Below are 26,534 nucleotides of genomic sequence, written 5' to 3'. Positions count from 1 at the left end.
TATCAACAACCATTAGGTTGCTGAACCAGCATGGGTAATTACACTCACCTTTGACTCCACAACCTATAGACTCGCTTTCAAGTATTCTTCAACTCATGTTAAACATAGAAAACCTACAGCACAATACAGGTCCTTCGGCTCACAATGCTGTACTGAACATGTACTAACTTTAGAAATTACCTAAGGTTACCCATAGCCATCTATTTTTCTAATCTCTATGTACCAGTCCAGGAGTCTCTTAAAAGACCCTATCATATCCACCTCCATCACCGTTGCCGGCAGCCCATTCCACACACTCCCCACTCTGCATAAGAAACTTACCCCAGACATCCCCTCTGTACTTACTTCCAAGCACCTTAAAACTGTGCCCTCTCATATTAGCCATTTCAGCCCTGGGAAAAAGCCTCTGACTATCCACACGATCAATGCCTCTCATCATTTTATACACCTCTATCAGGTCATCTCTCATCCTCCACCACTCCAAGGAGAAAAGGCCAAATTCACTGAACCTATTCTCATACGGCACACTCCCCAATCCTGGCAACATCCTTGTAAATCTCCTCTGCATTCTTTCTATGGTTTCCACATCCTTCCTGTAGTGAGGGGACCAGAACTGAGCACAGTACTCCAAGTGTGGTCTGACCAGGGTCCTATATAGCTCCAACCTCTTGGCTCATAAACTCAATCCTACGGTTGATGAAGGCCAATGCACCGTATGCCTTCTTAACCACAGTCAACCTGCACAGCAGCTTTGAGTGTCCTATGGACTCAGACCCCAAGATCTCTCTGATCCTCCACACTGCCAAGAGTCTTACCATTAATACTAGATTCTGCCATCATATTTGATCTATGTACCACCTCACACTTAACTGGGTTGAACTCCATTTGCCACTTCTCAGCCCAGTTTTGCATCCTATCAATGTCCCACTGTAACTTCTGACAGCCCTCCACACTATCCACAACACCTCCAATTTTGTGTCATCAGCAAATTTACTAACCCATCCCTCCACTTCCTCACCCAGGTCATTTATAAAAATCATGAAGAGTAAGGGTCCCAGAACAGATCCCTGAGGCACCCCACTGGTCACCGACCTCCATGCAGAATATGACCCATCTACAACCACTCTCTGCCTTCTGTGGGCAAGCCAGTTCTGGATCTACAAAGCAAGGTCATGTTCTCAGTATTACTTATTTACTTTAAAAAATATTTGCATGATTTGTCCTCTTTTGCCAATGATTGTTAGCCAGTCTTTGCTATGTATGATTTTTCATAAATTCTGTTGTATTTCTTTGCTTTCCTGCAAAGACAATGAATGCCTGCAAGACAATGAATCTCAGTGGTGACATACAGTATATGTACTTTGATAATAAATTTACTTTGAACTTATGAACTTTGAAATATAACCAAATTGGACTAGCTTGTTGGGCACCATGGTTGTTAAGGTCAAGTTAGCTGAAGAGCCTATTTCTGGGCTGTAGGACTTTGTGACTCTGTCTATCTTCATTCCAACATGTGATATACACTTGCAGCCCATCCCACGTTTGCCATTTCCTGAACCCATGTGTAGTTTTGTACTCTGGTGTCATGTCCCTGATTTGGTTGAGGTGACCATTATTTTTTGACAATGCCCCATGATACACACGTGAGACATTCCCAGGATCTCAGCCCCTGTCAGCTGTTGCATCCAAGTATAATGTGATGCCCAACTATAAAGTGAACAATGGCAGCAGAAACATGAGCTGGTGATAATCTTTTATTTCAGTCTACTGAATTGAGCAAGCACTAACAGAGAGGGAACGTCGATGGACGATCTACAAAAGTAGGAAGGATGGGACAGAATGTTCAAGACCAGGACTAACCACAGAATTGCTGATGTCAGGAAAGGCTGTCTCAATGTCTTCCCACAGAGACAGGGATAAACAGATGAGCAAATGAGAGGAGGAAGGGAAATGGTGGGGTCTATCTCTAATTATCCTTCCCACCATCAAATGATGGGGCTGAAGATATCGAGGAGATTATACTGAGAGCAGTAGAAGTGGGTACAATTGCAACAGTCAAAAGCATGAGTAGAAAGGTTTAGAGGCATACAAGCCAAAGGTAGAAAAAATGGGACTAGCTCAGGAAGGCTTTTTGGTTGGAATGGACATGTTGGAGGAAACGATCTGTTTCTGTCCTGGCTAACTCTACTGAGAAGGAATTGGAGGGGCAAAGGAAAGGAGATCAGAGGGGGAATGGAGCCAAAGTGAGCAGGGAGACTTCGAAACAGGAAGAAGTGAAGGATGGAAAGAAGTGGTCTGGAGGAGGAGGAGAGTAGAGGGAGCAGTAGGAAGGGAGTATGTAAGGGGAGGTGAGTGGAGAGGTAAGTGGAAGGGAGCAGGAGAGGTAGTGAATTGGAGAGAGGTTTTGCTGGAGGAAGGGATTGGGGAGGAGGTGATAACAATTGGAGGGAGTTAAGGGAATATCCAATGGTGCAGAAGTTAGCATTTGGTTATATGGCATTGGGGCGGAAAGGTGGAAACATTTCCCGAAAGTCACAGTATCTCAAACTAAAGAAGAGAGGTTTATGGGAGGAGGTTCAGAGAGCACTTGATGAAGAATTAAATCTGGAATGAGGGCATGGTGGAAGCAGAGACCTGTTGATAAAATATCTACATGGAGGACAGAGAAAGGTACGGACCAGGTATTAGTAAATGAGATCAGAACAGATGGACAGCATCAACAGGCTGGAGCAAAGGGCCTGTTTCGGTGCTGAATGACTATGATTCTGTGAAATGGCAAAGATGGAAGTTAGGCACATACTATCAGCTGGCACAGGAGTGAAGTGCATACTGATAGATCAGCCAAGCCAGCAAGAAACCTCTACATGGTGGTCTCGCTGCCAATGGCCCTCTCATTCTCATGATCTGGACCCATCAGTTGGTAAGGTTTCTTCATCTCTTGCTGCTCCGCCTCGGCATCCATGTCCTGGAGTTCACGACGAGACAGGTGCTCCACGATTCCAGCTCCCAGTGAGTCTCCCAGCACATTGGTTGTGGTTCGCAGTCGATCCCTAAAGAACAGACCATCAGACCCCAGTCAGGGCAGGACAGACCATCAGACCCCAATCAGTGCGTGACAGACCATCAGACCCCAGTCAGTGAAGGACAGGCCGTCAGACCCCGGTCAGGGCGGGACGGGTCGTCAGACCCCGGTCAGGGCGGGACGGGCCGTCAGACCCCGGTCAGGGCGGTACGGGCTGTCAGACCCCGGTCAGGGCGGGAGTGACCATCAGACTCCAGCCAGTGTGGGACTCTTTTCACTGAGTGAGAGTCTTACAAACTTCATTGAGCTCTTTGAAGAAGTGACAAAGGTGACTGATGAGAGAAGGGTAGTGAATATTTTCTGCATGGATTTTTGTAAGGCATTTACAAGGTTCCTCATGATAGGCTGATCCAGAAGGTTAACAACTATGGGATCCATGGAGAATTGCTAGTTTGGATTTAAGACCTGCTTACCCTCAGAAAACAAAGGGTAGTGCTGAAGTAGTGTTATTCTGAATGGAGGCCTGTGACCTGGGGAGTTCCACAGGGATAGATTGTTATTGGAATATTTGTTGTTTGTGATATGATGTGGGCAAAAATGTAGGTGGGAATAAATAAGTTTGCAGATGATGACGTTGTGAATAGTGAGTATGGTTGTTAAAGGGGGATATTGATCAATTGGAAATGTGGGCAGAGAAGTGGCAGAGGGAGATTAAGAACACAGAACATAGAAATCTACAGCACATTACAGGCCCTTTGGCACACAATGTTATGCCAACCATGTAACCTTTTCTAGAAACTACCTAGAATTACCCTAGCACATAGCTCTCTATTTTTCTAAGCTCCATGTACCTATGTAAGAGTTTTTTAAAGCACCGGATTGTATCACCCTCCACCACCAACAGTACATCCTGCGCACCCACTAATCTCAGTGTGTAAAACTTACCCTTGACACCCCCTCTGTACCTGCTTCCAAGCACCTTCAAACTATGTCCCCTTGTGTTAGCCATCTTACCTCTGGGAAAAGCCTCTGACAATCCACACGATCAATGATTCTCATCATCTTATACACCTCTATCAAATCACCTCTCATCCTCCATCACTCCAAGGAGAAAAGGCCAAGTACACTCAACCTATTCTATATATAACCATATAACAATTACAACACAGAAACAGGTCATCTCGGCCCTTCTAGTCCATGCCGAACGCTTACTCTCACCTAGTCCCACCAACCTGCACTCAGCCCATAATCCTCCATTCCTTTCCTGTCCATATTTTATTTTACTTTAAATAACAATATCGAACCTGCCTCTACCACTTCTACTGGAAGCTCGTTCCACATAACTACCACTCTCTGAGTAAAGAAATTCCCCCTCGTGTTACCCCTAAACTTTTGCCCCCTAACTCTCAACTCATGTCCTCTTGTTTGAATCTCCTCTACTCTCCATGGAAAAAGCCTATCCACGTCAATTCTATCTATCCCCTTCATAATTTTAAATACCTCTATCAAGTCCCCCCTCAACCTTCTACGCTCCAAAGAATAGACCTAACTTGTTCAACCTTTCTCTGTAACTTAGCTGCTGAAACCCAGATAACATTCTAGAAAACCTTCTCTGTACTCTCTCTATTTTGTTGACATCTTTCCTATAATTCGGTAACTGAAACTGTACACAATACTCCAAATTTGGCCTTACCAATACCTTGTACAATTTTAACATTACATCCCAACTCCTATACTCAATGCTCTGATTTATAAAGGCCAGCGTACCAAAGGCTTTCTTCACCAACCTATCCAAATGAGATTCCGCCTTCAGGGAACTATGCACCATTATTCTTAGATCACTCTGTTCTACTGCATTCCTCAATGCCCTACCATTTACCATGTATGTCCTATTTTGATTAGTCCTACCAAAATGTAGCACCTCACACTTATCAACATTAAGCTCCATCTGGCATCTTTCAGCCACTCTTCTAACTGGCCTAAATCTCTCTGCAAGCCTTGAAAACCTACTTCATTATCCACAGCACCACCTATCCTAGTATCATCTGCATACTTACTAATCCAATTTACCACCCTATCATCCAGATCATTAATATATATGACAAACAACATTGGACCCAGTACAGATCCCTGAGGCACACCACTAGTCACCGGCCTCCAACCTGACAAGCAGTTATCCACCATTACTCTCTGGCATCTCCCATCCAGCCACTGTTGAATCCATTTTACTACTTCAATATTAATACCTAACGATTGAGCCTTCCTAACTAACCTTCCATATGGCACCTTGTCAAAGGCCTTACTGAAGTCCATATAGTCAACATCCACTGCTTTACCCTCGTCAACTTTCCTAGTAACCTCTTCAAAAAATTCAATAAAATTAGCCAAACATGACCTTCCACGCACAAATCCATGTTGACGGTTCCTAATCAGACCCTGTCTATCCAGATAATTGTATATACAATCTCTAAGAGTACTTTCCATTAATTTACCCACCACTGACGTCAAACTTACAGGCCTATAATTGTTAGGTTTACTCTTAGAACCCTTTTCAAACAATGGAATCACATGAGCAATACGCCAATCCTCTGGCACCATCCCCGTTTCTAATGACATTTGAAATATTTCTGTCAGAGCCCTCACTATTTCTACACTAACTTCCCTCAAGGTCTCATAAGGCATGCTCTCCAATCCAGGCAACATCCTTGTAAATCTCCTCTGCACCCTTTCTATAGTAATAATCCAGATAAATGTGAGGTGTTGCATTTTGAGAGATCAATTGCAAGAGGAAATTCTTAGGATCCTTAAGGACATTGATCTACAGAGAGATCTTGCATAGGTCCCTGAAAAAGGCAACTTTTATCTAGAAAGAGTGTATAGAAGGCTAATGGCATACTTGTCTCCTTCAGTCATTAAAATGAGTATGATTCATGTTACAACTGTATATAATTTTGATGAAGCCTCATTTGGAGTATAGTGTGCACCTGCTTGCTGTGTTACAGGAAGGATGTAAGGCCATTGGAGAGCATGCAGTGAGGTTCATGAGGATGTTGTCTGGATTAGTGTGTATGAGCTATATGGAGAGGTTGAACAAAACTGGGTTATTTCTCCTGGAGATTGGGGGAGACTTGATGGAAGTTTATAAAATTCTGAGGGGCACAGATTTGGTACACAGTTGAAATTGGCATCATGCTCAGCAGAACTATAGTGGGCTCAGAAGCCTGGTCCTTTGCTGTTGTGTTTTCTGTTCTGCGTTCACTGATCACTGCACTTCAACTTCTGCCCATGATTACCATAGTAGTAGTTGAAGTGAAAGGGAGAAAAGAAGAGAAAGACCCACAGGGAGGGAAAGTGAAGGAGGCTGCTAGGACTTTTATTAACAGTATACAATAGGTTGCTGGTGGTGCCAGCAATTATTGACCATCTCTCATGAACCCTCCATTCTGGAGGTGAATGGTCACCAACAGCCAGACAGATTTCTTCAACTGAAGGAGACAGGTGACCGAAGATTCACTGTCCACAACATTCAAATCGAAAACAGGGCAGACCATTGAGCTTGTCAGCCTGTTCCAACATTCATCGTAGCTGATATACCTTGGTGCCACATTTCTGCAGTAACTTGTCATTTTCCCTTAGCACCTATACCCTTGTATAGAACATTCTCAGGGACTGGACCTCCACAGCTTACGCAGCTGCAGAATTCCAAAGATTCACTCATAGTAAGGATGTAATGTTGAGGCTTTATAACACACTAGTGAGGCTTCACTTGGAGTATTGTGAGCAGGTTTGGGTACTTTATCTGAGAAAGAAAGTGCTGACATTGGAGAAGGTTCAAAGGAGGTTCATGAAAATGATTCCAGGATTAAAAGACTTATCATATAAGGAGCATTTGATGACTCTGGGCCTGTACTCAATAGACAATAGACAATAGGTGCAGTAGTAGACCATTCGGCCCTTCAAGCCTGCACCGCCATTCTGAGATCATGGCTGATCATCTACTATCAATACCCGGTTCCTGCCTTGTCCCTATATCCCTTGATTCCCCTATCCATAAGATACCTATCTAGCTCCTTCTTGAAAGCATCCAGAGAACTGGCCTCCACTGCCTTCCGAGGCAGTGCATTCCAGACCCTCACAACTCTGGGAGAAGAAGTTTTTCCTTAACTCTGTCCTAAATGACCTACCCCTTATTCTCAAACCATGCCCTCTGGTACTGGACTCTCCCAGCATCTGGAACATATTTCCTGCCTCTATCTTGTCCAATCCCTTAATAATCGTATATGTTGCAATCAGATCCCCTCTCAATCTCCTTAATTCCAGCATGTACAAGCCCAGTCTCTCTAACCTCTCTGCGTAAGACAGTCCGGACATCCGAGGGATTAACCTTGTGAATCTACGCTGCACTTCCTCTATAGCCAGGATGTCCTTCCTTAACCCTGGAGACCAAAACTGTACACAATACTCCAGGTGTGGTCTCACCAGGGCCCTGTACAAATGCAAAAGGATTTCCTTGCTCTTGTACTCAATTCCCTTTGTAATAAAGGCCAACATTCCATTAGCCTTCTTCACTGCCTGCTGCACTTGCTCATTCACCTTCAGTGACTGATGAACAAGGACTCCTAGATCTCTTTGTATTTCTCCCTTACCTAACTCTACACCATTCAGATAATAATCTGCCTTCCTGTTCTTACTCCCAAAGTGGATAACCTCACATTTATTCACATTAAACATCATCTGCCAAGTATCTGCCCACTCACCCAGCCTATCCAAGTCACCCTGAATTCTCCTAACATCCTCATCACATGTCACACTGCCACCCAGCTTAGTATCATCAGCAAACTTGCTGATGTTATTCTCAATGCCTTCATCTAAATCGTTGATGCAAATCGTAAACAGCTGTGGTCCCAATACCGCGCCCTGTGGCACCCCACTAGTCACCACCTGCCATTCCGAGAAACACCCATTCACCATTACCCTTTGCTTTCTATCTGCCAACCAGTTTTCTATCCATGTCAATATCTTCCCCCCAATGCCATGAGCTCTGATTTTACCCACCAATCTCCTATGTGGGACCTCATCAAATGCCTTCTGAAAAAACCTGACGAAGGGTCCCGGCCCGAAATGTCGACAGTACTTCTCCTATAGATGCTGCCTGGCCTGCTGTGTTCCACCAGCATTTTGTGTGTGTTGTTGGTTGGATGTGGAGAGGATGTTTCTTATGGTGACTCCACACAGAAGGATGCTCATTTAGAACAGAGAAGAGGAGGAATTTCTTTAACCAGAGAGTGGTGAATCTGTGGAATTCGTTGCCACAGGTGGCTGTGGAGCCCAAATCATTGGATATGTTTAAGGCAGAAGTTCATAGATTCTTGATTAGTCAGGGCACGAGGGGATTCGGGGAGAAGGCAGGAGATTGGGGCTGACAGGAAAATTAATCAGCTGTGATAAAATGGCAGAGCAGACTCGATGGACTAAATGGCCTAATTCTGCACTTATATTAGTGAAGAAATTTCTTGTTACGGCCTACTGCTGGTTGGCATTATGTGAAATCAGACTTACAGGAACCAATCTACTGCAATGATGAGACTGATGTCGTCTGTAGGAAGTCCCACCGATGTCAGCACAATCACCATGGTAACCAGGCCTGCCTGGGGGATTCCAGCAGCTCCGATACTAGCAGCTGTGGCAGTGATGCTGGTTTAAGAGAAAAGCAACAGTTTAAGCAATGGAGAAGTGTGAACCACTTCAAAGGCCAGCTGGTGAACACCACCCCCAGTGCAAACAACGTACCAACCAGTGCCCTTGCGGTCGTCACCACCCGGGACAGACCCAAGAACTGAGGCAGAAGAGGGCCATCTGGTGTCTTAACCTGCTCCACCATGTAGCAGAATCACTCATCCCCCAATGTAAGTGCTTCTACAGTGACATAAAAAGGACCAGAGCAACTAAATGTTTATGGCACTTTGACATCAGCAAGGAGGTAGTGCTCAGTCTTTTGATGAGCATCAAGGTGGATAAGTCACAAGGCGCTAAAGAGATATATCTCAAGGTTTTGAAACAGGCAAGAGAAGAGACTGCTGGGGCCTTTACAAGATCTCTGTGCCCTCACCGATGAGGAGGTGGCTATGGCAGAAAAGATTAAAGAGAATCATTAAGATTTTTAAATATATTAAGGGAAAAAAAGTAACTAGAGAGAAGCCCAAAGCAGACATCTTTATGTGATATTGTATGAGATGAGCAAGGTCCTTAATGAATACTTCTGTTTTTACCTGCCTTACTGTGGAGGAATTAGGAAAAAGTCAACAGGCTTTGGGGATAATCCACATTACAGAAGAGGAAGTGCTAGATGTCTTAAAAAGTAAGAAGGTATTTAAATCTCCAGGGCCTGACCAGGTTTATCCAAGAACACTGTGAGAAGCGCGAGAAGAAATTGCAGGAGCCCTAGCTGAGGTTTCTGCACCATTATTAGTCACAAGTGTGGCACTGTAAGAGTGGAGGGTGGCAAATGTTGTACCTTTATTTAAAAAGGGCCACAAAGAAAAACCTGCAAACTATAAGCAACACACGCAAAGTGCTGGAGGAACTCAGCAGGCCAGGCAGCATCTATGGGTAAAAGTACAGTCGACATTGGCGTGAATCATCGAATGTACTCTTTTCCACAGATGCTGCCTGACCTGCTGAGTTCATCCAGCATTTTGTGTGTGTTACTTGTATTTACAGTATCTGCAAATTTTCTCTTGCCTGAGAACTATAAGCAAGTAAACCTATCATCTGTGGTAGGTAAGTTACTGAAGAAGATTCTAAGGAACAAGATCTATATGCATCAGGAAAGATAGGGGGTGATCAATGCTAGCACAAGTCTGGGAGATCAGAATCAGAATCAGGTTTATTATCACCAGCACGTGTCGTGAAATTTGTTAACTTAGTAGCAGTAGTTCAATGCAATACGTAATATAGAAGAAAAAAACAAAATAAAATAATAAATAAATAAATTACAGTATATGTATATTGAATAGATTATAAATCATGCAAAAAACAGAAATAATATATATTTAAAAAGTGAGGTAATGTTCACGGGTTCAATGTCCATTTAGGAATTGGATGGCAGAGGGGAAGAAGCTATTCCTGAATTGTTGAGTGTGTGCCTTCAGGCTTCTGTATCTCCTACCTGAGAGTGAGAAAAGGGCATGCCCTGGGTGCTGGAGGTCCTTAATAATGGATGCTGCCTTTCTGAGACACCGCTCCTTGAAGATGTCCTGGGTACTTTGTAGGCCAGTACCCAAGATGGAGCTGACTAAATTTACAACCCTCTGCAGCTTCTTTCAGTCCTGCGCAGTAGTCCCCTCATACCAAACAGCGATGCAGCCTGTCAGAATGCTCTCTATGGTACATCTTCAGAAGTTTTTGAGTGTATTTGTTGACATACCAAATTTTTTCAATCTCTTAATGAAGTATCTGTCTTGCCTCTTTATAATTGCATCGATATGTTGGGACCAGGTTAGGTCCTCAGAGATCTTGACACCCAGGAACTTGAAACTGCCCACTCTCTCCACTCCCGATCCCTCTAAGAGGATTGGCATGTGTTTTGTCTTACCCTTCCTGAAGTTCAAAACAGCTCTTGCGTCTTACTGACGTTGAGTGCAAGGTTGTTGCTGCAACACCACTCCACTAGTTGGCATATCTCACTCCTGTACACCATCTCATCTCCACCTGAGGTTCTACCAGCAATGGTTGTAACATCAGCAAATTTATAGATGGTATTTGAGCTATGCCTAGCCACACAGAGAGTAGAGCAGTGGGCTATGCAGATGATACGAAGATAGTTGGAGAGGTAGGTAGTGCTGAGGAAGCAATGTGATTGCAGCAGGACTTAGACAAATTGGAAGAATGGGCAAAGAAGTGACAGGTGGAATGCAGTGTTGGGAAATGTATGGTAATGCATTTTGGTAAAAGGAACAATAGTGCAGACTATTATCTAAATGGGGAGAAGGTTCAAACATCAGAGGTGCAGAGGGACATGAGTCCTCTTGCAAGAGTCTCAGAAGGTTAATTCACAGGCTGAGTGTGGTAAAGAAGGTAAATGCAATGTTGGCAAGGGGAATAGATTATAAAAGCAAGGAGATATTGCTGAGCCTTTATAAGACACTAGTCAGGCTGCACTTGCAGGATTGTCAACAGTTTTGGGCCCCATATCTCAGAAAGGATGTGTGTCATTGGAGAGAGTCCAGAGGAGGTTCACAAGGATGATTCTGGGAATGAAGGAGTTAACATATGAGGAGTGTTTGGCAGCTTTGGGCCTGTACTCACTGGAATTTAGAAGAACACAGGGGAACCTCAATGAACCTCTGGTGGGGGTATCCAGAACTAGAGAACACAGCCTCAAAATTGAGGGATGACCATCTAAAACAGAGGTAAGGAGGAATTATTTTTTTTAGCCAGAGAGTAGTGAATCTGTGAAATTCTCTGCTACAAACTATGGTGGAGGCCAAGTCCATGGATATATTTAAGGTGGAAGTTGATTGTTTCCTGATCGGTCATTGTATTATAGGGTATGGTGAGAAGGCAGGTGTATGGGGTTGAGTGGGATTCGGGATCAGCTATGATGGAATGGCAGAGCAGATGGGCTGAATGGTCTAATTCTGCTCCTATGCCTTATGGTCCTCACTGGTCACAGAAGTAGTAACAGCAAGTGTTATGCCTTTCTTCTGGAGGATGGAAAGTGTTATGCCTTTGTTCAAGAATGTAATAGGGATAGTTTGTGTCCTCAGATGGAGGGAGGGAGATCAATATAGTGGAGAGAGGTGCTAAAATAGTCTAATTTTAAAAATCTGTTAGGGTGACAGTAATCTTCTCTTTTGCCTCCTATGGTAGCCTAGGATACATCTATTCTGGTCCTGAGGATTTATCCACCTTTAAGCCACTAAGACAATTGCCACCTCTTTTTTTATTAAGAATTCCACTGCCTCCTCTCTGAAATCTGTACCAATCAGACACAATCACAACCCTTCTTAGTCACTCCATCACTGAATCATGGCTGAAGGATGTTTGTAGTTGGGAGCTGAATGTCCAGGGTTACACGTTGTATCAGAGGGATAGGAAAATAGAGAGAGGGGGTGGTGTGGCTCTACTGGTAAAGAATGGCATCAAATCAGTAGAAAGATATGACATAGGATCGGACGATGTTGAATCCTTGTGGGTTAAGAAACTGCATGGTTAAAAGGACCCTGATGGTAGTTATATACAGGCCTCCCAACAGTAGCTGGGATGCGGAGCACAGATTACAACAGGAAATGGAAAAGGCGTGTCAAAAGGGCAAAGTTATGGTAGCCATGGCAGATTTTAACATGCAGGTTGATTGGGAAAATCAGGTTGGTAATGGATATGAAGAGAGTGAACTTGTTGAGATGGATTTTTGAAGCAGTTTGTCTTTGAGCCTCCTGGGGCGATCAGCTAAACTGGATTGGGTGTTAAGTAATGAACTGGAGGCGATTAGGGAGCTTAAGGTAAAATGATCCTTAGGAGGCAGTGATTACAATATGATTGAGTTCAACTTGAAATTTGATAGGGAGAAAGTAAAGTCTGACATAGCAGTATTTCAGTAGAGTAAGGGAAATGACAGTGGTATGAGAGAGGAGTTGGTCAAAGTAAATTGGAAGGAGATGCTGGCAAGGATGACAGTAGAGCAGCAATGGTATGAGTTTCTTGGAAAAATGAGTAAGGTGCAATATCCTACTGAATGTTGAAAGGATTAGATAGGGTGGATGTGGAGAGGATCTTTCCTCTGGTGGGGGTATCCAGAACTAGAGGGCACAGCCTCAGAATTGAGGGGTGACCATTTGAACAGAGGTAAAGAGGAATATTTTTAGTCAAAGAGTAGTGAATCTGTGGAATGCTCTGCCAAAGACAGTGGTGGAGGCCATGTCCATGCGTGTATTTAAGGTGGAATTTGATCAATTCCTGATCGGTCAGGGCATCAAAGGATATGGTGAGAAAACGGGTGTGTGGGGTTGATTGGGATCCGGGATCAGCCATGATGGAATGGTGGAGCAGACTCGATGGGCAGAATGGCCTAATTCTGCTCCTATGTCTTATGGTCGAAGTACTCATATGGCAAAATAGTACGACTGTGGCTGACAAAGGAAGTCAAAATTAATGTAAAAGCAAAAGAGAGGGCATACAACAAAGCAAAAACTAGCAGGAAGATAGAGGATTGGGAAGCTTTTAAAAACCAACAGAGAGCAACTAGAATAATTATTAGGAGGAAAAAGCTAGCAAACAATATCAAACTGGATAGTAAAAGCTTTTTCAAGTATGTAAAAAATAAGAGAGATAAGAGTAGATATAGGACCACTAGAAAATGAGGCCAGATAAATAATAACAGGGGACAAGGAGATAGAAGATGAACTAAATGAGTATTTTGCATCAGTCTTCACTGTGGAAGACACTAGCTATGTGCCAGATGTTGAAGTGTGTGAAGGAAGAGAAGAGAGTTCAGTTACCATTACAAGGGAGAAGGTGCTCAAACAACTGACATACCTAAGGAATCTGTTCTGGGACCCCGTTCTTTGTGATTTTTATAAATGACCTGGATGAGGAAGTGGAGGGATGGGTTAGTAAATTTGCTGATGATACAGAGGTTGGGAGTGTTGTGGATAGTGTGGAGGGCTGTCAGAGGTTACAGTGGGACATTGATAGGATGCAAAACTGGGCTGAGAAGTGGAAGATGGAGTTCAATCCAGATAAGTGTGAGGTGGTTCATTTTGGTAGGTCAAATATGATGGCAGAATATAGCATTAATAGCAAGACTCTTGGCAGTGTGGAGGATCAGAGGGATCTTGGGGTCTGAATCCGTAGGACACTCAAAGCTGCTACGCAGGTTGACTCTGTGATTAAGAAAGCTTATGGTGCATTGGCCTTCATCAATCGTGGGATTGAGTTTCAGAGCCGAGAGGTAATGTCACAGCTATATTGGACCCTGGTCAGACCCCACTTGGAGTACTGTGCTTAGTTCTGGTTGCCTCACTACAGGAAGGACATGGAAACCATAGAAAGGGTGCAGAGGAGATTTACAAGTATGTTGCCTGGATTGCGGAGCATGCCGTATGAGAATAGGTTGAGTGAGCTCGGCCTTTTCTCCTTGGAGCGAAGGAGGATGAGAGGTGTACAAGATAATGAGAGGCATTGATCGTGCGGATAGTCAGAGGCTTTTTCCCAGGGCTGAAATTGCTAGCACGAAAGGGCACATTTTTAGAGTGCTTGGAAGTAGGTACAGAGGAGGCATCAGGGGTAAGTATTTTACACAGAGAGTGGCGATTGTGTGGAATGGGCTGCCGGTGGCGGTGGTGGGGGTGGAAACGACAGGGTCTTTTAAGAGACTCCTGGATAGCTACATGGAGCTTAGAAGAATAGAGGGCTATGGGTAAGCCTAGGTAGTTCTAAGGTAAGGACATGCTCAGCACAGCTTTGTGGGCCAAAGGGCCTGTATTGTGCTGTAGGTTTTTCTATGTTTCCATAAGTCACCCAGACCAGATAAACTCCACCCTAGGGTTCTGAAAGAGGTAGCAGTAGAGTGTGGAGGCATTAGTAATGTTCTTTCAAAACTCATTGGAGTGTGGCATGGTGCCAGAGGACTGGAAAATTGCAAATGTTACACCAGTCTTTAGGAAAAGAGGAAGGCAGCAGAAAGAAATTATAGACCAGTTAGCCTGATCTGAGTGGTTGGGAAGATGTTGGAGTCAATTGGGAAGATGGAGGCATGAGGTTATGGAATACTTGGTGATACAGGATAAGATAGGACAAAGTCAGAATGGTTTCCGTAAGGGAAAATCCTGCCTGATGAACCTGTTGGAATTCTTTGAGGAGATTACAAATAGGATAGATACAGGGGATGCAGTGGATGTTCTATACTTTAACTTTCAGAAGGCCTTTGACAAGGTGCCACACATGAGGCTACTTCCAAAGTTAAGAGCCCATTGTATTACAGGAAAGTTACTAACATGCTTAGAGCATTGGCTGATTGGCAGGAGGCAGCGAGTGGGAATAAAAAGATCCTTTTCTGGTTGACTGCCAGTGACTAGTGGTGTTCCACAAGGGTTGGTATTAGGACCAATTCTTTTTATGCTCTATGTAAATTATTTAGATGATGGAACAGATGACTTTGTTGCAAGTTTGCTGATGATATGAAGATTGGTGGGGAGGATCAGGTAGTGTTGAGGAAACTGGTAGGCTGCAGAAGGACTTAAGACAGCTTAGGAGAATGGGCAAGAAAGTGGCATATGAAATACAGTGTTGGAAAATGCATGGTGATTTACTTTGGTAGTAGAAATAAATGTGCAGACTATTTTCTTGAATGGGGAGAAAATCCAAAAACCTAAGATGCAAACAGACTTGGGAGTCCTTATGCAGAACACCTAAGGGTTAATTTGCAGGTTGATTTGATGGTGAGGAAGGCAATTGCAACGTTAGTATTCATTTTAAGAGGTCTAGAATACAAGAGCAGGGATGTGATGCTGAGGCTTTATAAGGCACTGGTGAGGCCTCACCTTGTGTATTGTGAACAGTTTTTGGGCTCCTCATCTAAGAAAAGATGTGCTGGCATTGGAGAGGATTCAGATGAAGTTCACAAGGATGATTCTGGGAATGAAAGGGTTATCATATGACGAACGTTTAATAGCTCTGGGTCTGTACTCAGTGGAATTAAAAGGATGAGGGGGGATCTTATTGAAATTTTTTGAAAGGCCTAGACAGAGTAGATGTGGAAAAGATGTTTCCCATGGTGGGATAGTCTAGGACAAGAGGGCACAGCATCAGGATAGAGGGGTGCCCATTTAAAACAGAGATGCGGAGAAATTTCTTCAGCCAGAGGGTGGTGATTTTGTGGATTTTATTACCACAGTCAGCTGTGGAGGCCAGGTTGTTGGGTGTATTTAAGGCAGAGCATAATAGGTTCTTGACTGGACATGGCACTAAAGGTTATGGAGAGAAGGCTGGGGAGTGGAGCTGAGGAGTGGAAAAAAGGATCAGCCGTGATTGAATGGCAGAGCAGACTCAATGGGCCAAATGGCCTAATTCTGTTCCTATGTCTTGTAGTCTATCTGCAAATGTATAATGGGAAGAACAATCAATTTCAAGTTGCCATTCTTTATCCCTCCCCACATCACCGCTTCCTACAGACACTCAAAGACACACCACAGGAGGAGGCCTCTTAACCTATTGTTCAATCAACAAGTTGGAATTTCCAGACTGAGTAAGCTTCATTATCTGAGGAATTGTCTGTTACCTGATGGTGAGGATTTGCCCAAAGTTGAGGTCGAAGTTGTTAACCTGTGCGATGAATATAGCAGCAAGAGCCTCGTAGAGAGCAGTGCCATCCATGTTAATCGTGGCTCCCACTGGCAACACAAATCTGGTGACTCGTTTGTCCAGACCAATCTTGTCCTCCAGACACTGAAATGTGATAGGCAGAGTGGCGGAGCTGCAGGGGTATTAGCACGTCAATGTCAGGCTAGCAATGCAGTTCACTGCCATACTCAACCACTGATCACTAGCAGTTTACACACATCTACAAATGCAAATGCATACACACACACATACATAAGCACACATGGACACACATTTTCTTTCGGGTCTCTAATACAGTTAGATAGTTAGGTGTTGTAACTGAGGAATACAGGATTTAAATGCGCTAAGTATAAGTGCAGCATAATTGAGGAACATACTGTGTGCTCTCCAATGTACAATGCTCTATGTGTTGCTCTGTGACCTGCATTGTTCCCTTGTATTACTGCGGCTGTTCCCAAATGGTATAGCAGAATATCATGACACTCCCCCCCTCACTCCATCCTCCTCAATCCTTCAACAATTTCCTCCCTCCTCCTCCTCACCTCATCCACCATCCCTCCCTCCTCACTCCATCCTCCTTAATCCCTCACAAATCCCCTCCCCACTACATGCTCCATCAATCCCTCCTCAATCCCCTCCCTTCCTTCTCACTCCATCTTCTTCAATCCTTCACCCAGTGACCTCCCTCTCCCCTCACTCTCACCAGTTCCCTCACTTTATCATCAGAGAGATATGATTTTATACATATATCTCTTCATAATTCAGGCCCTTGAGCCTTGACAACATTGTTGTAGATCTCCTCTGCAGTCTTCTCAGGTTAATGCCATCTTCCCTATAGCAGAGTGATCTAAACTGAGCAAATATTCCAAATCTGGCTTCATTAAAGTCTTGTAAAACTGAAATATATCAATACCTTGACTAATGAAGGCCAAAAGCCTTCCACCACCCTGTCTCCCTGTGATGCCACTTGTAGGGATCCATGTACCTGTACTTGTAGGTCTGTCTGATTACAGCACTCCCCAGGGTCCTACTGTTCATTGTGAAAGCCAAACCTCATTTGTCCTCCCAAAACATAACATTGCATATTTATCCAAATTAAACTCATTTGTCATTTCTCAGCCCACTTACCCAGCTGATCAAGATCCCTCTGTAAAATTCTGATAACCATTTTCATTATTAATGCCACCAATGGGCCTCCAGTATGAAAAGCAAACTTCCACCATTACTGCCTACTTCCTACCATCAAATCAATTGCACATCCAATTTGATAGCTCTCCATGTAGTCTACCATGTGGAACTTTATACAGTCCACATAAACTACATCTATTAGGCCCTTCTGTTGCTCGGGGTTGACAAGGAATGTTGCGTCCTAACTACCTATGTGATACACAAGCCAGGGCAGTGTGATCTGGAGAACAAACAGTTGCCTATATAGCAGGCTCCCCCTCTCCATGCAGCTTATGAATCCAAAAGAATGGCAGAGACCACCAATACAGTTTGGTACCAGCAGTGTCATAGGAGTTGTCAGTCAGCATTGAACTCAGTGTTGGACTGCCTTAGGGACTCCAGCTCCAGAGTTTTCCTCAGTTTTACTCCCGAAGGCTCCTCCATGAGTGAGTATAGCTGTAAGGCAGTGAAGGTTTAAGATCATTGCTTTCCTTCTCCCAAGAAGAGCTGCCAACCACAGCTGATGAGCTCCATCTGACTGAAGCAACTGGTTTCCAAGCACCAATAAACCACCTTTTCCCTTCTCCTGTCAGTAGAAAGTTCAAAGTATATTTATTATCAAAGTACATATATGTCACCATATACTACCTCTGAGATTAATTTTCTTGCAGGCATACTCAATAAATCCACAATAGAATAATTACCATAAAAGAATCAATGAAAGACAACACCAACTGGGCATACAACCAGTGTGCAAAAGACAACAAACTATACAAATACAAAACAAAAGAAGTAATAATAAATACATAAGAAATTAATATTGGAAACATGAGATCAAGAGTCCTTGAAAGCGGCTGTAGGAACATTTCAATGATGAGGCAAGCTGAGTGAAGTTATCTCCTTTGGTTCAAGAGCCTGATGGTTGAGGAGTAATTCTGTTCCTGAACCTGATGGTGTAGGTCCTGAGGCTCCTGTACCTTCTTCCCGATGTCAGCAATGAGAAGAGAGCATGGCCTGGGTGGTGGTGGATGCTGTTTTCTGGGGTAGATGTTGCCAATTGGAACTGACTACTATCCACAACACCTCCAACTTTTGTGTCATCAGCAAACTTACTAACCCATCCCTCCACTTCCTCATCCAGGTCATTTATAAAAATCACGAAGAGTAAGGCTCCCAGAACAGATCCCTGAGGCACCCCACTGGTCACTGACCTCCATGCAGAATATGACCCGTCTACAACTACTCTTTGCCTTCTGTGGGCAAGTCACTTCTGGATCCACAAAGCAATGTCCCCTTGGATCCCATGCCTTCTCATTTTCTCAATAAGCCTTGCATGGGGTACCTTATCAAATGCCTTGCTGAAATCCATATACACTACATCTACTGCTCTTCTTTCATCAATGCCTTTAGTTACATCCTCAAAAAATTCAATCAGACTCATAAGGCACGACCTGCCCTTGACAAAGCCATGCTGACTACTCCTAATCATATTATACCTCTCCAAATGTTCATAAATCCTGCCTCTCAAGATCTTCTCCATCAACTTAGCAACCACTGAGGTAAAACTCACTGCTCTATAATTTCATGGGCTATCTCTACCCCCTTTCTTGAATAAAGGAGCAACATCCGCTACCCTCCAATCCTCCGGAACCTCTCCTGTCCCCATTGATGATGCAAAGATCATTGCCAGAGGTTCAGCAATCTGTTCCCTCACCTCCACACAGTAGCCTGGGGTACATCACATCCAGTCCCAGTGACTTATCCAACTTGATGCATTCCAAAAGCTCCAGCACATCCTCTTTCTTAATATCTACATGCTCAAGCTTTTCAGTCTGTTGCTAGTCATCACTACAATCACCAAGACCCTTTTCCATAGTGAATACTGAAGTGTTCATTAAGTACCTCTGCTATTTCCTCCAGTTCCATACACACTTTTCCACTGTCACACTTGATTGGTCCTATTCTTTCACATCTTATCCTCTTGCTCTTCACATACTTGTAGAATGCCTTGGGGTTTTCCTTAATCCTGCCCACCAAGGCCTTCTCATGGCCCCTTCTGGCTCTCCTAATTTCCTTCTTAAGCTCCTTCCTATTAGCCTTATAATCTTCTAGATCTCTAACATTACCTAGCTCTTGAACCTTTTATAAGTTTTTCTTTTTTTCTTGACTAGATTTATTACAGCCTTTATACACCACTGTTCCTGTACCCTACCATAACTTCCCTGTCTCATTGGAACGTATCTATACAGAACTCCACACAAATATCCACTGAACATTTGCCACATTTCTTCCGTACTTTTCCTGGACAACATCTGTTTCCAGTATAAGCTTCCAATTTCCTGCCTGATAGCCTCCTAATTCTGCTTACTCCAGTTAAACACTTTTCTAACTTGTCTGTTCCTATCTCTCTCCAATGCTATTGTAAAGGAGACAGAATTATGGTCACTATCTCCAAAATGCCCTCCCACTGAGAGATCTGACACCTGACCAGGTTCATTTCCCAATACCAAATCAAGTATGCAAATATGCTTAACTGCATATTGTGTCAAGAAACCTTCCTGAACACACCTAACATACTCCACCCCATCTAAACCCCTTGACTTAAGGAGATGCCAGTTGATACTTGGGGAAATTAATATCTCCCATCACGACAACTCTGCTATTATTACACCTTTCCAGGATCTGCTTCCCTATCTGCTCCTCAATATCCCTGTTACTATTGGGTGGCCTATAAAAAACACCCAGTAAAGTTATTGACCCCTTCCTGTTCCTAAGGTCCACCCACTGAGACTCTATAGTGTCACCTGGAGGATGTTACACATTTCAGAGACACATCTCACCTGGAGGATGCTACACATTTCAGAGACACATCTCACCTGGAGGATGCTACACATTTCAGGGACACATCTCACCTGGAGGATGCTACACATTTCAGGGACACATCTCACCTGGAGGATGCTACACATTTCAGGGACACATCTCACCTGGAGGATGTTACACTTTTCAGGGACACATCTCACCTGGAGAATGCTACACATTTCAGGGACACATCTCACCTGGAGGATGTTACACTTTTCAGAGACACATCTCACCTGGAGGATGTTACACATTTCAGAGACACATCTCACCTGGAGGATGTTACACTTTTCAGGGACACATCTCACCTGGAGGATGGTACACATTTCAGGGACACATCTCACCTGGAGGATGTTACACTTTTCAGAGACACATCTCACCTGGAGGATGGTACACTTTTCAGAGACACATCTCACCTGGAGGATGTTACACATTTCAGGGACACATCTCACCTGGAGGATGTTACACATTTCAGAGACACATCTCACCTGGAGGATGTTACACTTTTCAGAGACACATCTCACCTGGAGGATGTTACACTTTTCAGAGACACATCTCACCTGGAGGATGCTACACATTTCAGAGACACATCTCACCTGGAGGATGGTACACATTTCAGAGACACATCTCACCTGGAGGATGTTACACTTTTCAGAGACACATCTCACCTGGAGGATGTTACACATTTCAGAGACACATCTCACCTGGAGGATGTTACACTTTTCAGGGACACATCTCACCTGGAAGATGTTACACTTTTCAGAGAAACATCTCACCTGGAGGATGTTACACTTTTCAGAGACACATCTCACCTGGAGGATGTTACACATTTCAGAGACTCATCTCACCTGGAGGATGGTACACATTTCAGAGACACATCTCACCTGGAGGATGGTACACTTTTCAGAGAAACATCTCACCTGGAGGATGTTACACTTTTCAGAGACACATCTCACCTGGAGGATGTTACACATTTCAGAGACTCATCTCACCTGGAGGATGGTACACATTTCAGAGACACATCTCACCTGGAGGATGGTACACTTTTCAGAGACACATCTCACCTGGAGGATGTTACACTTTTCAGAGACACATCTCACCTGGAGGATGTTACACTTTTCAGAGACACATCTCACCTGGAGGATGTTACACTTTTCAGGGACACATCTCACCTGGAGGATGCTACACATTTCAGAGACACATCTCACCTGAAGGATGCTACACATTTCAGAGACACATCTCACCTGGAGGATGTTACACATTTCAGAGACACATCTCACCTGGAGGATGGTACACTTTTCAGGGACACATCTCACCTGGAGGATGTTACACATTTCAGGGACACATCTCACCTGGAGGATGTTACTCATTTCAGGGAAACATCTCACCTGGAGGATGTTACACATTTCAGAGACACATCTCACCTGGAGGATGTTACACTTTTCAGAGACACATCTCACTTGGAGGATGTTACACATTTCAGAGACACATCTCACCTGGAGGATGTTACACTTTTCAGGGACACATCTCACCTGGAGGATGTTACACATTTCAGAGACACATCTCACCTGGAGGATGCTACACTTTTCAGGGACACATCTCACCTGGAGGATGTTACACTTTTCAGAGACACATCTCACCTGGAGGATGTTACACTTTTCAGAGACACATCTCACCTGGAGGATGTTACACTTTTCAGAGACACATCTCACCTGGAGGATGCTACACATTTCAGAGACACATCTCACCTGGAGGATGCTACACATTTCAGAGATTCATCTCACCTGGAGGATGTTACACATTTCAGAGACACATCTCACCTGGAGGATGTTACACATTTCAGGGACACATCTCACCTGGAGGATGTTACACATTTCAGAGACACATCTCACCTGGAGGATGCTACACATTTCAGAGACACATCTCACCTGGAGGATGTTATACATTTCAGAGACACATCTCACCTGGAGGATGCTACACATTTCAGGGACACATCTCACCTGGAGGATGTTACACATTTCAGGGACATGGTTGTTTTTTGAATCGGGACAAGAAGGGCAGCGTCAGAGCTGAATTCTGAAGGAAGGTAGTTTTTTTTTAAACTTCTTCGAGTACAAGAAGGGCGAGACAGCACAGGTGCATGACATAGACAGCACAGCACGGAGAGTTTAAAAAGACCACCCTATACAGCGGGCATCAGAGTGTAGAGCTTTGGCTCAATGGGCTTAGGTGGTAATGGGAAGAGGCGAGGCTGAGGCACCAACTGTTCTTTTCCACCTTGGCGAATCGGCCCGGACAGACGGAGGAACAGCAGGACTCATATAGCTAATGGTACAAGCTAACAGTTTAAAAAGTTTGTGTGTTTGGTGAGGTAAGTGGGTGAGTAGACTTATTTTTCCTTGTTTCATTCCTGTAGAATTAGGTAGCATGTCTGCAGGGTTAGTACTTTGTTCAGGGTGTCAGATGTGGGACTCCTGGGAGACCTCCAGCCTCCCTGATGGCCACATCTGCACCAGGTGCACAGAGATGCAGCTCCTCGGAGACGGTGTTAGGGATCTGGAGCTGCAGCTTGATGACCTACTGCTTATTAGAGAAAATGAAGAGGTGATAGACAGGAGCTACAGGGAGGTAGTCATCCCTAGGCTACAGGGGTCAGAAAACTGGGTGACTGTCAGGAGAGGGAGGGGAAATGCCCGGATAGTGGAGAGCACCCCTGTCGCTGCCCCCCTCAGCAACAAGTATATCACTTTGGATGCTGTTAAGGGGGATGACCTGACATGGGACGGCCACGGCGACCGGATCTCTGGCACTGGGCCTGGTGCTGTTGTGCAGGAGGGAATGAGGGAGAAGAGGAATGCGGTAGTCATAGGGGATTCCATAGTCAGGGGAACAGACAGGAGATTCTGTGAGCCTGATAGAGGTACCTGCATGGTGTGTTGCCTCCCAGGTGCCAGGGTACGGGATGTCTCGGATTGGGTCCAGAATATTCTGAAGGGAGAGGGCGAGCAGCCAGCTGTCTTGGTACATGTTGGTACCAATGACATAGATAGGAAAAGGGAGGAGGTCCTGAAGAGAGATTTCCGGGAGTTAGGAAGGAAGCTAAGAAGCAGGACCTCCAGGGTAGTAATCTCAGGGTTGCTACCTGTGCCACGTGCTAGCGAGGGCAGGAATAGTAAGATCAGGCAGATGAATGCGTGGCTGAGAGACTGGTGCAGGGGGCAGGGCTTCAGATTCTTGGATCATTGGGATCTCTTCTGGGGGAAGTATGACCTGTTCAAAAAGGACAGGTTATACCTGAACCCGAAGGGGACTGATATCCTAGTGGGAAGGTTTAATAGAGCTGTTAGGGAGGGTTTAAACTAATTTGACAGGGGGATGGGAACCAGAATGATGGAGTGGAAGAGGGGGAAAACAAAAATAAATCTTAAGATAGTGAGCAGTAAAGATGTCAGGGAGGACCGGCAGGTGATGGGGCAAATTTGCAGCCATTGGGATGAGTTGCAATGTAATCAAAGCAAAATGTACCAAATACTGGACTTAAGCTGTTATACTTAAATGCACACAGCACAAGGAATAAGGTGGATGATCTTGTCGGACAGCTACAGATTGGCAGGTATGATATTGTAGCCGTCACTGAGACATGGCTAAAGGATGCATGTCTCTGGGAGCTGAACGTCCAAGGATACATGGTGTATCAGAAGGATAAGCAGGTAGGCAGAGGGGGTGGCATGGCTTTATTGGTAAAAAATGATATTAAATCATTAGAAAGAGGTGACATTTAGTTCTAACAATTTCTCCAAAATACCCGAAGAAACAAGATTTGGAAAGGTAGGAAGTACAGTGTTTAAAAAATTCCTAATCTGTAAATATCTAAAAAAATGAGATCTAGGCAAATTATATTTATTAGATAATTGTTCAAAAGACATAAAACAATTATCCAAAAATAAATCAGAAAATCGTAGTATACCTTTAGTCTTCCAAGCTAAATAAGCTCGGTCCATAATAGAGGGATGAAAAAAGAAATTGGATACAATAGGAATTGCTAAAACGAACTGATTCAACCCAAAAAATTTCCGAAATTGAAACCATATACGTAAAGTGTGTTTGACTATCGGATTGTCAATTCGTTTATGCAATTTAGAAAGAGCAAAGGGAAGAGAAGTCCCTAAAATAGAACCTGATGAAAATCCTTGTACAGATTTAGTTTCCAGATTTACCCAATGAGGGCTAGGAGATAAATCCAAATTCCTTAACCAACAATTCAAATATTGAATATTAATTGCCCAATAATAAAATCTAAAATTAGGCAATGCCAATCCACCTTCCTTCTTTGACTTCTGTAAATATCTTTTACCTAATCTAGGATTTTTATTCTGCCATATATATGAAGAAATTTTTGAATCAACATTGTCAAAAAAGGATTTTGGAATAAAAATTGGTACCGCTTAAAATATATATAAGAACTTGGGTAAAATAATCATCTTAATAGCATTAATCCGACCTATCAGAGATAAAGACAATGGTGACCATTTAGTAAACATTTAATCTGATCAATTAAGGGTAAAAAATTAACCTTGAATAACTCCTTATGATTTTTTGTAATTTTAATCCCTAAGTATATAAAAAAGTCATTAACTAATTTAAAAGGTAAATTTCCATAAATTGGAACCTGTCTATTTAAGGGGAACAATTCACTTTTACTAAGATTCAATTTATACCCGGAAAAATTAATAAACTGAGCCAATAATGATATAACTGCAGGAATGGATTTCTCAGGATCAGAAATGTATAATAACAAATCATCTGCGTATAATGATAACTTATGTATATCTATCCCGCGAGTAATGCCAAAAATGTTAGGTGATTCTCTAATAGCAATTGCCAAAGGTTCCAGAGCAATATCAAATAATAATGGACTAAGAGGACAGCCTTGCCTGGTACCCCAAAATAAACGAAAAAAGGAAGATCTTTGATTATTAGTAAAGACCGAGGCTACTGGAGTATGATATATCAATTTAATCCAGGATATAAATGTCGGACTAAAATTAAACTTCTCAAGCACAGTAAATAAATATGGCCATTCAACTCTATCAAATGCTTTCTCCGCATCTAATGAAATGACACATTCTGAGGTGCTGCGTGAAGGAGTATAAACAATATTCAATAATCTCCTAATATTGAAAAAAGAATAGCGATTTTTAATAAAACCAGTTTGAACTAAATCCTTTTCAGAAAGGTGTAATATCAAATGTTTACAATATAATTATGAAAATACATTCAGAGGCTTTTTATAAGATTAAAAATGATTGGGAAAGAGAACTTAACTTACTATCCCTATTGAGAATTGGGATAAAATTCTGCAATTAGTTAATTTATCCTCTATATGTGCTAAACAGTCATTGATACAGTTTAAAGTAGTGCACAGGACTCATATGTCCAAGGATAAATTGGCTCATTTTTATTCCCATATAAATCCTATATGTGACAGATGTCATTCTGAGATAGCTTCTTTAACTCATATGTTTTGGTCATGTCCGCTTTTGAAAAAATATTGGAAAGACATTTTCGATATTATTTCCATGGTATTGAACATTGACTTACAACCACATCCTATTACTGCAATCTTTGGTTTACCAATGATAGAGTCAATTAATTTATCTTCTTCTGCTTGTCAGATGATTGCATTCCTTACATTAATGGCTAGAAGATCTATTTTGTTGAATTGGAAAGAAATTAAACCCCCTACCATATTTCATTAGTTTTCTCAAACTATGTTATGTCTAAATTTGGAAAAAATTAGAAGTGTCATATATGACCCTTCTATTAAATTTGAAAAGATTTGGAGGCCATTTATTCAATATTTTCACATGATGTAATTTGACCCTGTTCCAATCCTATTTGTTTCTCCGGTTTTGATTATATGTATGTTGAGAGGATCGGAGTTGGGGACACTGATGATTCTTTGTCTTTTTATAGATACTATAACCAGCCCATTTTTTTCCTTCCCTTTTTTCCTTTTTTCTCTTTATTAGTTAGTGGTTAGTTTGTTAGATTAGTTTTTCTTAGGGCAATAATTTTTTTTCTCTCTTTTTCTCTTTTCTGTTTTTTTCAACATGATATACCTAGTTTTTTGTTGTTGTTTCGTTTA

General features: G+C 43.0%; 1 protein-coding gene across 2 annotated transcripts in view; it reads right to left on the bottom strand.

Annotated features, from left to right (window-relative positions):
• Nucleotides 1-1,799: 1,799 nt before the first annotated feature.
• LOC140728838 (excitatory amino acid transporter 1-like) overlaps nt 1,800-26,534 on the bottom strand; it is a 118,964-nt gene continuing 94,229 nt past the window's right edge. For both annotated transcript variants that reach the window (XM_073047834.1, XM_073047835.1), the window contains 3 exons: nt 16,302-16,496; nt 8,582-8,716; nt 1,800-3,050 (listed from right to left, as the gene is read on the bottom strand). In XM_073047834.1, coding sequence (XP_072903935.1) covers nt 2,861-3,050; nt 8,582-8,716; nt 16,302-16,496 — 520 coding nt within the window. In that variant the 3' untranslated portion in view covers nt 1,800-2,860. The remainder of the gene's footprint in view (nt 3,051-8,581; nt 8,717-16,301; nt 16,497-26,534) is intronic.

This window comes from Hemitrygon akajei, chromosome 6, assembly GCF_048418815.1.
Source record: "Hemitrygon akajei chromosome 6, sHemAka1.3, whole genome shotgun sequence".
Taxonomy (NCBI): Eukaryota; Metazoa; Chordata; class Chondrichthyes; order Myliobatiformes; family Dasyatidae; genus Hemitrygon; species Hemitrygon akajei.
The sequence above is the reverse complement of the archived record's forward strand: the minus strand, read 5'-3'. Positions and strand labels throughout refer to the sequence as shown.